Below are 13,114 nucleotides of genomic sequence, written 5' to 3'. Positions count from 1 at the left end.
CAAAAAAAATCTAAACTCTATTTGGTCTGGACCAAAGCAAGTGAACTAGCGGACTTTCCCAGTGTGAATACACCCTCAATCTGTTTCTACCAAACTAAATAGCAGAGAAGGATGGGGAATGGAACACACACACACACACACACACACACACACACACACACACACACACACACACACACACACACACACACACACACACACAGCGAAAATTATCTCACTATGAAGAGATAACTGACTTTTAGATGACTGTAGTTTGAGATATGTGGAAACAAGCTCCTTCAACTGGTGTGCGTGTGTGTGTGTGTGCGTGCGTGCGTGCGTGCCTGCCTGTGTGTGTGCGTGCGTGCCTGCGTGTGTGCGTGCGTGCATGTGAGCGTGCGTGCGTGAGCGTGTGAGCTGCTCTAGTTTCTGCAGAAGCCTTGGCAGCTGTTGTAGCGTCTGTGAATCTCTGAAGAAGTGAATTCCCAGAAACCTGAAGGACCTAGCCATCACACTGGATTTGATATTTTAATTTTATTTGTTCATTGAATAAAAGTTTTCGTTTAAACCTTTCAAAATAAAACAAAATCATATGGTGTGGTTTTATATACTATCTATGGGTGTGACGCTAATCATATGGTGTGACGCTAAAGTGTTTTAATTTGGAGGTTTTATGCATGGTTGGGTCTTGAGAATGGTTGCAGTTTTTTTTGCAAAATTAAGAAGCGCTTTTATTTAATTGTATTACATTTGTCTTTATCTAGTGTGTGTGTGTGTGTGTGTGTGTGTGTGTGTGTGTGTGTGTGTGTGTGTGTGTTAAGTGAACTATTAATATTTCAGATAGGCCTAAAGCATTTGTGATGATATTTAAAAAAAAAACATAATCCATCTATTCTATTTATCTCTATTCACAAAAAAATGCCAGTAATGCCCAAATGTGAAATAAATATCTGTTATTGTTTGCATCGTCAATTCGTCATACTCATAATTGCTGTAATTATGAACACAGAGCTGGGCAGAGTGGCAGCAGTTGCTTTTAGACACTTAAGAGAAAACTACAGTTGTATCTTGGTGTTTGCAATTGAATGCGTTTAATTCTTTAACTTTTTTTTTGCTCTACCGGAAGTATTGCTTGTATGTAAATCTGTCTAGTTTTATAACGTTTTATTTTGAAAGGTTTAACCGGGAGTATTACTTGTATGTGATTACGGCTAGCTTTATACACGGTTGTAGTTGCGGTATGTGGCCACAGGGGGGCGACAACTTCCGTGCTTTGAATTACCGGTTCAACTTCTCTTACTTTTTTGACTCTGGCTTTATAATTTATTTATTCAGTGATTACTTATAAAATCTCACTGGAACACATAGACAATACTATAAGCTATACTGACAAGTAGTTTTGTTAGATTTATAACAGGATATATTGGAATTAATCTCAAATAGGCCTCCCAAATGTCTTACATTAGGCGATGATTAAGAAAAATAATGCAAAATGTAATGTTTTTGTACAAGGAAATGCTGAATCTCAATGAAGATAAGATGAAGAATTGTGATAAAACCAGTATACTTAAGACAAGTATATCCCATCATAATTTAAATACAAAAACTTTCATGTCACACCATATGACAATTGTATGCACAGACTTAAACAAATTGGTGAATAAATACATATTTCAATTAAAAATCTAAAAGACCTGATACATTTAGAGAAATTCAAGAATCAGTACAACTAAACTCAATCATTCTCATGTCAAATATTTGAAAATTTATTTTTAACCTTTTTAGGGGGGCTTATAGGCCTATGTCATACACCCATATGATGTATGATTTCCTGTTTCCATTTCCAAATTGTGTTCATTTCTGATCTATTCATGAGTTTATACCATAGATAGTATATAAGATACACATTTATAGGCCACATACAAAAAACAATTAGGTTAAGTAGGCTAGACCTATACACATTTTCTTTATGTGTGAGAGATGCTTTAATCTTAATCTTTGTGCAAATAATATTTATAAATGAATGGATTGAAACATAACACATTGTTTGAACAGTGTATTGTGCTGTAATTTGCGCATCTGTTAATAAAAATAAATCTTCCTTTTCAGCGTGCTGTGTGATGACGTCACGCTGGTCAAGCCAAAAACCCTATGAGCACAGTAATCAGTAGCCGGGTGCGGTGGCGCGCGCCTGTAATCCAAGTTACTGGGAGGCTGAGTCTGGCGGATCGTTTGAGCTCAGGAGATCTGAGCTGCAGTGGACTATGCCGATCGGGTGTCCGCACTAAGTTCGGTATCGATATGGTGCTCCTGGGGGAGCTCGGGACCACCAGGTCGTCTAAGGAGGGGTGCACCGGCCCAGGTCGGAAACGGAGCAGGCCAAAGCCCCCGTGCCGCTCAGTAGTGGGATCGCGCCTGTGAATAGACACTGTAGTGCAGCCTGAGTAATACAGCGAGACCCAGATTTTTGACACTTCTCACAAAAAATAAATCCACAACACACACTCAACATTATGTATTTACAGCTCAAACAGCTTCGTTGCTGCTTTTTCAAGTTCTTATTCACATGAAAACCCTTCGCAAAGACGCTGCTCTGCGTGCCCTACAGCGACTCTACCTGACGACAACCGAAACGACACCAGCTGCGCTTAATGCTGCGTTTACTTTCGATATGAAACTTGTCAAGAGAGATTTTATTGTAAGGAGGAGGTCCATTTTGACAGAACAGCGGATAACATAAGATATGATTTAATGGGCTGTGTGAGAGATGAGCACAGTCTTATGTAGCCTATAACTATAACTAGCCTAACTATGTCACAAACACCCTGGGATTGAACAAAGGCTGTTTTTCGGTCTACTAGCTCGTTTATGAGTTAACCCAACTCCTCTATTAGCAGGTCTTTCCCTTCAACAACTTGTCTGTCTGTTATATTCATATATTTAATATCCTATAAAGTGACCTATCAAACTATTACCGCACGTGTGACAGCTGCTGCGGCTGATACAAACAGATATGACACAAGTCCACAATGTAAAACTACAATGACGGTTTTAATACTAGTCAAGGTGATGACATTGTTTCCATAAATAGTAATTCAGGGCTGACAGTTTTGATCGCATTTGCTACTGAAATTGATCACGTGCGATGATGAATACAAATCCATTCTCACTAGTGTGACAGGCTGCTAATGAGGAGAGGCTGTCTTTGAAACACAGAGGAGCGCTGCACAACACTGCTTAGAGTGCTCTACATTAACACTCCAAATGGGGGTAAATGTAGACTTAGGCAAGTAAGTATTGAGTCCACCCTCCACTTTGGCTGGTGAAAGATGTGTGCTCGTGCAGCGATTCTAGGTATAAAAACTTCACCAACGGTAATTACCGGAAGGTGACGGCACATTACCGCAGTTAAGTTAGCGCGTGTACAAACAGAACATTTCCTGTGCGCCTTCACATTAAAAGCCTGTTAATAGCCAAACGTGAGTTGACTTTTATTTTGAAGCCGGTAAGAACAGGAAGTTAGGGCTTTTTTCTAGCTTGAAAGGTAACTCCTTCAGCTGCAGCGAACAGTCAACAGTATCCTAGTCTATTTAAACAAAGTTTTAAATAAGCCACTGAAAAGCTACTCCCAACACATTCACAACAACCTATTTAATTTATCCTAAATTGTACCAATATGTATACTTATTTATTTAATAGGATATGTTTAATGTTTTAAAGTTTGGTTTTAATTAACAGAAGGACATTATAATAATAATAATTCTGAATCAGCAAAAAATTGCAATTGGCAGGTTAGATTCTTTTGTCTAAATTGCAATCAGTGCACCCCTATTCATTTTTCCATAATTATTACTGCACACACTAGGATATAATATTAATTGAGACCAAGATAACATGATCAAAGGTAATTAGAGCGAAATGCAAGGGTTAAGGTTATGCAAGTTTTCGATCATACTTTGTGTGCTACCAAATTTAGTGACTATATAACACTGACAAGTGTTACTGAAGTTTAACACTATGACGAAAATAACACTGATAGTGTTATTAACATTTGACACTAGGTTTTTTTAAGTGTTAATCAGAATTAATTGTAATATATAGGTTTTAAGCAATTTGGCTTTCAAAACTCAGTGCCTACCCATTGACTGACCTCACTGCACGTCACTGCAGGTAGACCTAGTTACATAACCAGTTTACGTGTAGGCCTATGGGTAGGTGGGGTGTCAACTCCTGATACGAAAGAGGTATCCCATTCTGTAAATACAGATTCCTTGGAATGACAGTTGGGCAGCAGTCAATACAAGTCTATGTTTCATACATATAGGAGAGTAAACATTTCCCTCTGTATAAGTTATTAACTTTGGCTAATATTAGGATATTCCAACATTCTTTTTGTTCATACAAACAACTAACAAGGGTTGTACAACCTTGAATAGCCAACAGAGAGCACACATGTGCCTCTATTTATATCCATCCATCATGATATCACCTTTTACCAGTTAACATGTTTTTATGAGTAATGTTCCAAACAGGAACAGTTTTTTTTAAACATTCTACAGCTTTCCCAATCTGTTAATGCCCCTGCCCCAACTTTTGAAATGTGTTGATGGCATCAAATTCAGGATAAACATATATTTAGGAAAAACAATGAAATAGATAGAGTAAAACATAAAATAGTTTGTCTTTGTATTGTTTTCAACCTGATTGTATGTGGAAAAGCATGAACAAATAATCACTGTTGTATAATACGGTTTACATAACATCCTAACTTGGTTGTATTATAATGCTAACTTTTTCAGAAAAGACAATGAGAGAATGTTGTATTCATCAATTCACAAGCATTGATCAAATGTGCCTGTCCACACCTGATATTACTAGGCTAATAATACCAATACATCATTATATGGGGTTCAATGAGGCTCAATATATTATAGAACATTTGTGCACTCACACCTAATATAGGCAAAGGGTAATAAGTTTGTTCAGGCTGTGAATATCAGTTATTGAAACTGGTCATTATCATTTTCTGAGAGGAAGGGTCTCTGACGGAGGAGTTATTGTCAGATCGGAACTTGCAGGTGAGAGCCAGGCACCACAGGAACATAAATAAACCTGAAAAATAAAAATAAATTAAAGTATCTGAATTCAGCAAATCATTAAAGCTTTACATATACAGCTCTGGAACAAAAATAAAAGACCAGTTTGGATTTTTCTACATTACTTAGTAGGAAAGGCTCCTAATGACAATATTCCTATTGGGAATTTGATAACTGTTGTTTTTATAGAATAAAACCAAAATGTTCATTCTACTCAAACATATAAAATGGAATTTGGGGTAAATTCTTTAGCTAACAAGAATTACTCTACATTGCATTTACTCACGCGGGTAGAAACTCGGAGGACGCTTGACATTACGGTGGTTTAATACTGCTCAATTAATACTAGAGAAGGTACATGAATGTGAAAATTGTTCTTGTAAATACATGCACAGCACATATGCCAATAAATAGTAAAATGACAGACACTGAACATTTGGAATGGTTTCTTAATTTTTTTCCAGAGCTATATATTATATATATAAATAATATATTTATATGTGTGTTAACATACTGACCCTGCATAGAGTTGAGGATAGTAAATAGGTAGATCCCAGGGAGGGAGATAGGCAGGTAGGTGGTGCTGGCTAAGCCCCAAGGTAGGCCCAACACACAGCTGAGGCCCAGCACGGTGGCACAGTCCTTCCATAACCCTTTCTCTCTGCTCATGCTCTTCCCTTTACTGCTTGTGCTACCTTCTCTCCTTAGCCCGCGCAGTTTGACCACCACCAGCCCTAGCATGCAGGAGTTACACAGTATCACCAGGCACGGGAAGGCCACAGTGGTGATGTAGCTGACTAAAAGCCTCTGTGGGAAGCGGCTGCTCATCCAGCACCTGTAAAAATACACCAGCAAAAATAAAAGTGAAGTTTCACTTTTTAAATTAGATCAAATAACTTTTGAATTCCAAATAGTTTGCTTATTGGTACAGTTTTTTTTTTTTTTTTTTACTTAACTAAAATCATATCTACAATTTATGTCGACAAATAACTAAAACATGCTATGTATGTTATCACTCAAACTGAGAGTAAACACATATGAACGAAATGAGGTTATGGCTCTGGCTGAAATGAGGTTATGGTTGTTTGATGGCTGTTTGCTGGATTTTGCTGTCACCATTAAAGCCAGCAGCTAGGATGCAGTTTAAGTTTAGTGTCAAGAATGTATCCTTATTTTTTTTAAAGGGATACATATACATTTAAATTATTATTTTAAAATATTGTTTAAAAAAATAAGATTCAATCTGAAAATGTACCATTCTTCCTGATGATATTGTCTTCAAATCATAATTTATTTTAAACCTCCTGTGTGGTGGAATAATGTAAAATCAAAGCAATGAACCTTGGTTTCTTACATATTGACTGTTGAATTGTGATGGTTGTCGCCCCTCAGTTCCAGACTGTTTTTGCCATAAACACCTAAAGTCCCACAAACCACTGTGGCCACTGTAGGAATTCCTGCATGAAGACAAGACATACACAGAATTGACTTCAACGAGCCCCGACTAAACTGTTTAATATGCCTGTATGAACACTTGGTTAAACGAGGACACACTCTGAATGAATGTGGGGCTTTTGTGCTCAGGAACACAATCATATACATTCTGACAGAAAGGCAGTCTCAAGCAGCAGCCTCCACTCACCCCATCCCACCAGGCTGAGTTTGAGCAGGTATCTCCTCACATAGATGTTGAAGACTCTGACTAGCAGAAGGTAGAGGTGGAAGCCCTCCAGAGCCGTCCAGCTGAAGGTAGCCAGCAGGGACCAGTGTAGAAACAGACCCAGACCACGGCAGACCCAGCCCTCCTCTTCCTCCTCACTCTCACCCATCTGCCCCCAGAAGCAGCACAGCAGGAAGCTGAGGTGCAGGCAGAGCAGTGCCCCTGTTAGCTGCATATGAACTCCCATGGCCTTCTCTGGACGCCACCGTCTGGAAAAGGGAACAGTATCATTTATGTATATCATGACTATTTCTATATAGCCTTTTTAGCAGATATAGCTAACCTGCATTTTAGATATTTTGAACTGAACACCATGGTAGGAAATTCACTTTGGTTCATTGCAAGGGCAATTATAGTAAATGGTATGAGCAAAATTCTATTCTATTCTATTCTATCTTTGTTGCATGATAGAATCATATTACATTACTCCTATAAAGTCATTCATTTATTAAAGTTCATATAACATTGCAATGGTAAATCTTTTGCTACAGTTAATACATACACAGAAAACTGAGCATATTAAGTGAGGGAAGAGAAATGGGGAGGGAGACACCATGTCACTCCAGGATGATAATGTGGTGGCTGAGTGTAAAACACATGAAATATGAAGCTGAACTTAACTCTAAACGTCTTGTTCCCTCTGTGCAGGGTGACTGACTACTGCACCGCAATGACAACAACCACCATATTTGTACGTTTGATATTAATCATTAGAATTTGTCAACATTCTCAGCGATTGAGAAATAATGACCCTAACCCTATCTAACAGATATGTTTGCAACATATAAAGCACCACTGTGCAAAGGCTGCAGGCAAGTGTGGTTTAATTAAACCTCATATAGTACATTGACGTGCATGCCCATGTGGTTTGACCTTTGCATGAGAAAACCGTCTTCCTGTGAAATAAACCATTAACTCAAACATAGCTGCCATTGGTTCAGTTCCTCTACCAGGAGGAATAAAGAGGTCCTCTCTGTTAAACATTATGTTTCACATATTCTTTAATATTTTAATATCATTAAATATATAATATAATTGGATATAATTATCTGAAGTAAAAGAAAAAAAAAACATACTGTAGGCATATACAGACGATCAAGCTGAGGATGGTGAAGACGACAGAGACAGCTGATCCGATGTAGGTGATGTAGCTAAGGTACACTGCATTAGTTTTATCCACGGATGATGATAATGCAGGGTTCTGGAGCAGAAAAAAGATACGATAAAAATTCAAATCTGATGGCAGCCTATACGTTTAAGATTTGCACTGCTTTTGAATGGAAACGACTGACAATTCCATAACCCAACTGTGTAGGCTACCCTACCTGCCCCAAGTGACAAGTATGTGCCACTAATCGTTTATATGAGAGTGTAAAACTTACTCCTAGTAGTATAACATTGTACCTTGTAACACTTCAAACCAATGACAAGTTGAGTCATTACTGGATACTGGTAGGCTAGTTCTATCCCTTACACTTTTGTTCTTGTATTTTTTATTTTGGAAAGACTAAAAAAAACTACATTAACACCCTTACTACAGCACATTCACACATTTCAGTATGCTGAGAAAATTGTCTTTTATCATTGATTTACCACAAGCACAGCAAAGAAGCTCAGGTGGTTGCAGCTGCAAATGCATTGAGTTCCGGTGTTATCGGTATCACAGCCTGCTGCGTTCCAAAAACCTAAAAAAAAAAATGCGTAATGAACAAATCACAAGGTATTTTTATCTATTTAAGAGCATGTAGCCTACAGTAGCATTTGTAGCCCACCTGTTCCATTCAGCAGCTCCTGCCAAAACACACACACAGGGTCGTCTTCAATCTGAAACATATTCAAAATTAGAGCAGAGTCGATAGATACCATATTCCAGGTTTAATACTATCCGGTTCCCTGTCACTTTACCGTTATGTTGTATTTGAAGGTTAGATTGACGGGTTGGGGGAGGTCGCTGACATGATGGTGCCCTGCCCTCACTGCCAGGACAAGCCCCCCCACAACAGTGCCTTGCATGGGTTCTTTTTTGGGTCCTAACCCTCTCCCCCTTGCTCTTGGAGGGCGACTTACCTGCAATGAGAATACACAGATGCAGAGTGGACATGAAACATTACTATTGGGTTGAGGTCATATACTGTAGGTTAAATCAGAGTAAGCATATGTAGTGGCCTAAAAACAGTATATGACCATCAATGTCATTCTAAAATAAATTTGATTCAAGAAAATGTATATTTTAAAATGCTAATGCTAATATACAAGATATTGCATGGACTAGCACCATCTTATTTATCTAACTTCTCAACACACCGTATTAACAGCATGCACTCTTCAATCTCAAAATGCTTACAACTCTTTGGGTAAATAAGCAGTATACTGTACAGGCAAGTTGCAACAGAGCTTTCTCGCCAGAGAGCAAATTAGCAAACTTGTGGTTACTGAGCTCTTTACTCTGGGTCATAGGCCAACTACCGACCGCCCTTATGCATTCTGTGTTCACTTTGTTCATAGTTTGGCACTGTCTTGAAATGGTTGCACACTTCAACAACTATGCGTTTCAATTGGGGCATGTTATGCGATTTAGGGCTCTACGAATACACTTGACTTGACTTCATTCACCTTCTCTTTACTTAGCCTACTGTATATCCAATTGGGATTAGTATTGAATTATTCAAGGCAATCGAGGAGGGTTCAACTAGTCTCACCTAAGACATCTCTAACATTGTACCTTCAGAGCTACTGACCTTAAAGTAAGTGCTGTTGATCACTGTGGCCACCACCCGCACCACCTCATCCAATGCAGCTCCTCTGCTCCGCTGGAGAGCTGACGATGGGATGTGAACCCTGTGTTCACGACTGGGCCTCACTTCAGCCTGCACACCAAAAAGGGCAAAACTAGATTTTTAGACTTTATACAAAGCAAAACATGTATTAAACATGATAAAAGAAAGAATTGATATAATAAAATACAATATGTCTTTCTCCTGTTTTGTTTATCTGTTCGTATATTTTATATGCAAGAACTCATATTGTTTTTCTTCCAAAACCAACTGAAAGCCAGCTTAGACAAGAGCTGGAACTCCAGATATGGCCTCACCTCTTGAGACGAGTTCACCCAGCCGGAGGCGTAGCCCTGCATACGTATACGTCCTCTTGTTATGCAGGTTGTAATGCTGTTCTCATAACAACTAGCAACATACATTTCAGGGTTTTAGCAATTCAAACATGCAGTTATTATGACTACACCATTATAGTACAATGCTTAAATATGTTCAGATTTCAAGTTATTTTAACAAACAATACAATTTAGTAATCTTTAGGTTATGTTCAATATAACTACCATGTGAAAAACTTTTCGATTATTATTATAAAGCCATTTAAGGGTTGAGGTAGTTGTGCACCCCTGTGGCTTTTGAAGTCATTTCAAAACAGTGTGGTATAACAGAGAAATACACAGTCATGTGAATGTAGTTCCTGAAAAGCTGGAAGTTGAGACTAGTTTTTCTTCAGACAAGACAACACTGTGACGAGTTAAAAAACTAAAACTGATATGCTCATCATTGGTCATGTGCTTTTGAGTAGTATGCAGTGTGCGAGTTACCTGGTCCAGGAATCAGTATGTTGACAATCTTCGAGGACATCTTGGCAGTACTCTGTCAGAGTGATAGATAACAAGTTAAATAGAGTAGAGTAGCCTATATGATAAGACACTCTGGATGAAAGAGTAACAGTTAAAATCCAATAAGACTTGTTAGTGAAGGATCTAAGTGAGAAAATTAGAGGAAATATTTATGTTTTCTGATTACCACTTACTTGGGGAAACATTTGGTTTTGGTATTGCACAAATGGTTGGGTAAGAACTCCTCACGTATGGCAGGAGAGGACCATGAGTGACTTTACTGTACTGTACCTCTCTTTGATTATCCACAACCTTAATGTATAACAGTTAATATGGCATTCACCACATACACCCACAGCCATATAGACACACAATAAACACATGCAAACTACTCACCAGCTTGGGTCTGTGAAAACCAGACAAGTGTGACGAAGAGAACAGTAATCCACATAGTGCCTCACTGATCCTCAAACACCTCTCAGATGTTACGGTTCCACTCACACTGTTATTGTGCTCTCTGTCTGAGTTTTTCATTGTGAGGTGCTTGGGGAGTTTCACATCTACTTGCATTTCATGTTGGTTGTGGAGAGGGGGTGGAAAGCTCATCTGTGACAGGAAATGATTCATATCGGGTTTCATATTCATATATAAAGGTAATGAATGATCAAATTATTTTAAACCTCCAAATCTCAAGCTCTTTGGGGCTTTAATTCGTAATTAAGCTTGTATAACATCAGCCCTGTAAAGCACAGTCAAGATATAAACATATTTTATATTTCAGCACAAGCTGGACTATAATACAATTTGTGCTGCAGTGATGACACTTTAATGGATGTAGCAATACATCACTATCTATGCAAATATCATGTAAATTCAACCAGTAGCTAGACACTAACATGGAATTATCTTTGTACTTCCTCTTTTCAGGGGAGTTTTTTTTGCCTATGTGGTGAATCACTTTATTGATAAATGTAATGACTTTCGCAGTATAGGGGTAAAAATTATGGCCATCTACTTTATATAGGGGACATCTTAAAGTTGTATACCCTGGGTAAGGGTATCTCAACATTGTGGGGGTTTGGTTTCAACAGTAATCAATATTGGAGCTTTGAAACCAAGCTTACAGAGAGTTAATGTTGAAAGAAAGATGAGCCACCATGTACCATGTGACTCTGGTTAGGGTTAGGGTGATGTATGGATAGTTTACAATGACTCAATTCGAGGAAAGTTGAAAAGAGGAAGTTTTCAAATGTTACTCTTTTCCTATCAACGTAAGAAATACGAAATACTTAAGTCACCAGGTTCAACAAGTCAACTGACAGACAAAGCTTGCTGGGGAAGTGAAACTCAGCCCAGCACCACACACTGACTTCAGGTTGGCAGCACACATGGGAAAATGAAAATGTTATTAACACTATTCACTCAATTCTTTAATATATCATCTTAGAAATTCCCAAATACGTATGATTTCAAAGATTGTATGTGATCATTGGTTTAAACAAATACATTAAGACTTTTTTCAGGTTTATTTATGTACAACGTTTCCGTGAGTTAACTTAAAGACAAATGGCAATTGTTTCTGTGAGGACAGTTTTAAAGTTGCAGAGAACAATGTTTACATCAAGAGTTTGACAGTCATGGGGAATATCCACCACGTTCTGGGGGAGGGGTGAATCACATGTGGGAGGTACTATTGCTATGGTTACATGAAGGGGGGGCTAGCCTATTAGCACAGTTATGCTATCCATGTTCACATCTGGGTTATCTCATCCGGGCTAATGGCAGGACAGAGGGTCTAATCAGGTTTGGTTCCTGAAGTCTTAGCAGCTGAGGTTGTTCTGTCCTCCATATGTTTCATCCTCTGCTTCTTGGCTGACAGGCAGATCCACAGGAAGATCAAGAAGCCTTTGACAAAGAGACACATATATAACCATACGATATATAACCATGGGCTGAAGAGCTGAAGAGAATGTGAACACAGGCATCTCATAAAACAAACCTGTCTATGTAGACAGGTTAAAGGTCAGCGATCCTGGAGAATGCTTGTTGTCAAAATCACTGTAAATATGTTTTCATGATCAGCTAGCTGTGCCTACTGTGTGCACTGACAAAAGAATCCAGTGTTAATACACAGCCTAGGCTCTGTAAACAGGCATGATGGTAGCTACAGTGTTCACATCTGCCCCCTTAACATACCCTTTGTTTACATAACAGTTTTCAGAGTCTAGGATGTGCATTAACATTAGCATTTTTTTCATCGCACATACAGGTAGCGGATTTTGAGGAGATATTCCCAGAATATGACAAAAGGTGATTTTGACCACAAGCGTTCTTCGGAATTGCTGACTCCACATTTATAATCCTTTGAACAGACACAAACACTACTCAAAGCGGACTGCAGACCTTGTGTGGAATTGAGGATGCAGAAGAGGTAGAGGATGGGGTAGTTGACATATCCTGAGCCCAGGAAGGCCAGACCCCAGGTGGTCCCCATCAGGCAGGTCAGACCAAAGACAGTGAGGCCGCTCCTGCAGGACTCACTGAACCTGGCTGGGTCTCCGTGTTGCACCGAGCTGCTCCTGGACACTTGTTTCAACTTACAGATGCTAGAGGCCACTGCCAACAGTACGCCAGAGTTGAAGATGAACGTGACAGTGAAATACACCAGGTTCATAGAGTAGAAAAAGGAGTCATCTGTGATCCAGC

At 38.8% G+C, this 13,114-nt stretch overlaps 1 protein-coding gene across 1 annotated transcript; it reads right to left on the bottom strand.

Annotated features, from left to right (window-relative positions):
• Positions 1-4,769: 4,769 nt before the first annotated feature.
• Positions 4,770-10,917, bottom strand: adgrg3 (adhesion G protein-coupled receptor G3). The gene is made up of 12 exons (XM_080033843.1): positions 10,805-10,917; positions 10,391-10,442; positions 9,887-9,977; positions 9,534-9,662; positions 8,701-8,862; positions 8,568-8,619; positions 8,389-8,480; positions 7,872-7,996; positions 6,718-7,004; positions 6,430-6,532; positions 5,594-5,910; positions 4,770-5,091 (listed from the first exon to the last, which is right to left on the bottom strand). The coding sequence occupies exons 1-12, from the start codon at positions 10,857-10,859 to the stop codon at positions 4,976-4,978; spliced, it is 1,581 nt and encodes a 526-aa protein (XP_079889969.1). The 5' UTR covers positions 10,860-10,917; the 3' UTR covers positions 4,770-4,975.
• Positions 10,918-13,114: the final 2,197 nt, after the last annotated feature.

This window comes from Ammodytes marinus (assembly GCF_949987685.1).
Source record: "Ammodytes marinus genome assembly, chromosome: 1".
In the NCBI taxonomy this organism is placed as follows: domain Eukaryota; kingdom Metazoa; phylum Chordata; class Actinopteri; order Uranoscopiformes; family Ammodytidae; genus Ammodytes; species Ammodytes marinus.
Note: the sequence above shows the minus strand (reverse complement) of the source record. Positions and strands in the feature narration are given on the sequence as shown.

Bases quoted from the DNA above. Each gene is read 5' to 3' on its own strand.
- adgrg3 (XM_080033843.1), bottom strand. From the start codon at position 10,859: ATGTGGATTACTGTTCTCTTCGTCACACTTGTCTGGTTTTCACAGACC. The intron at 9,663-9,886 runs GTGAGGCCATAT...TTTGGTGTGCAG, and splicing joins GGGTGAACTCGTCTCAAGAG to GCTGAAGTGAGGCCCAGTCG. The intron at 8,620-8,700 runs GTAAAGTGACAG...AATATGTTTCAG, and splicing joins CCTTCAAATACAACATAACG to ATTGAAGACGACCCTGTGTG.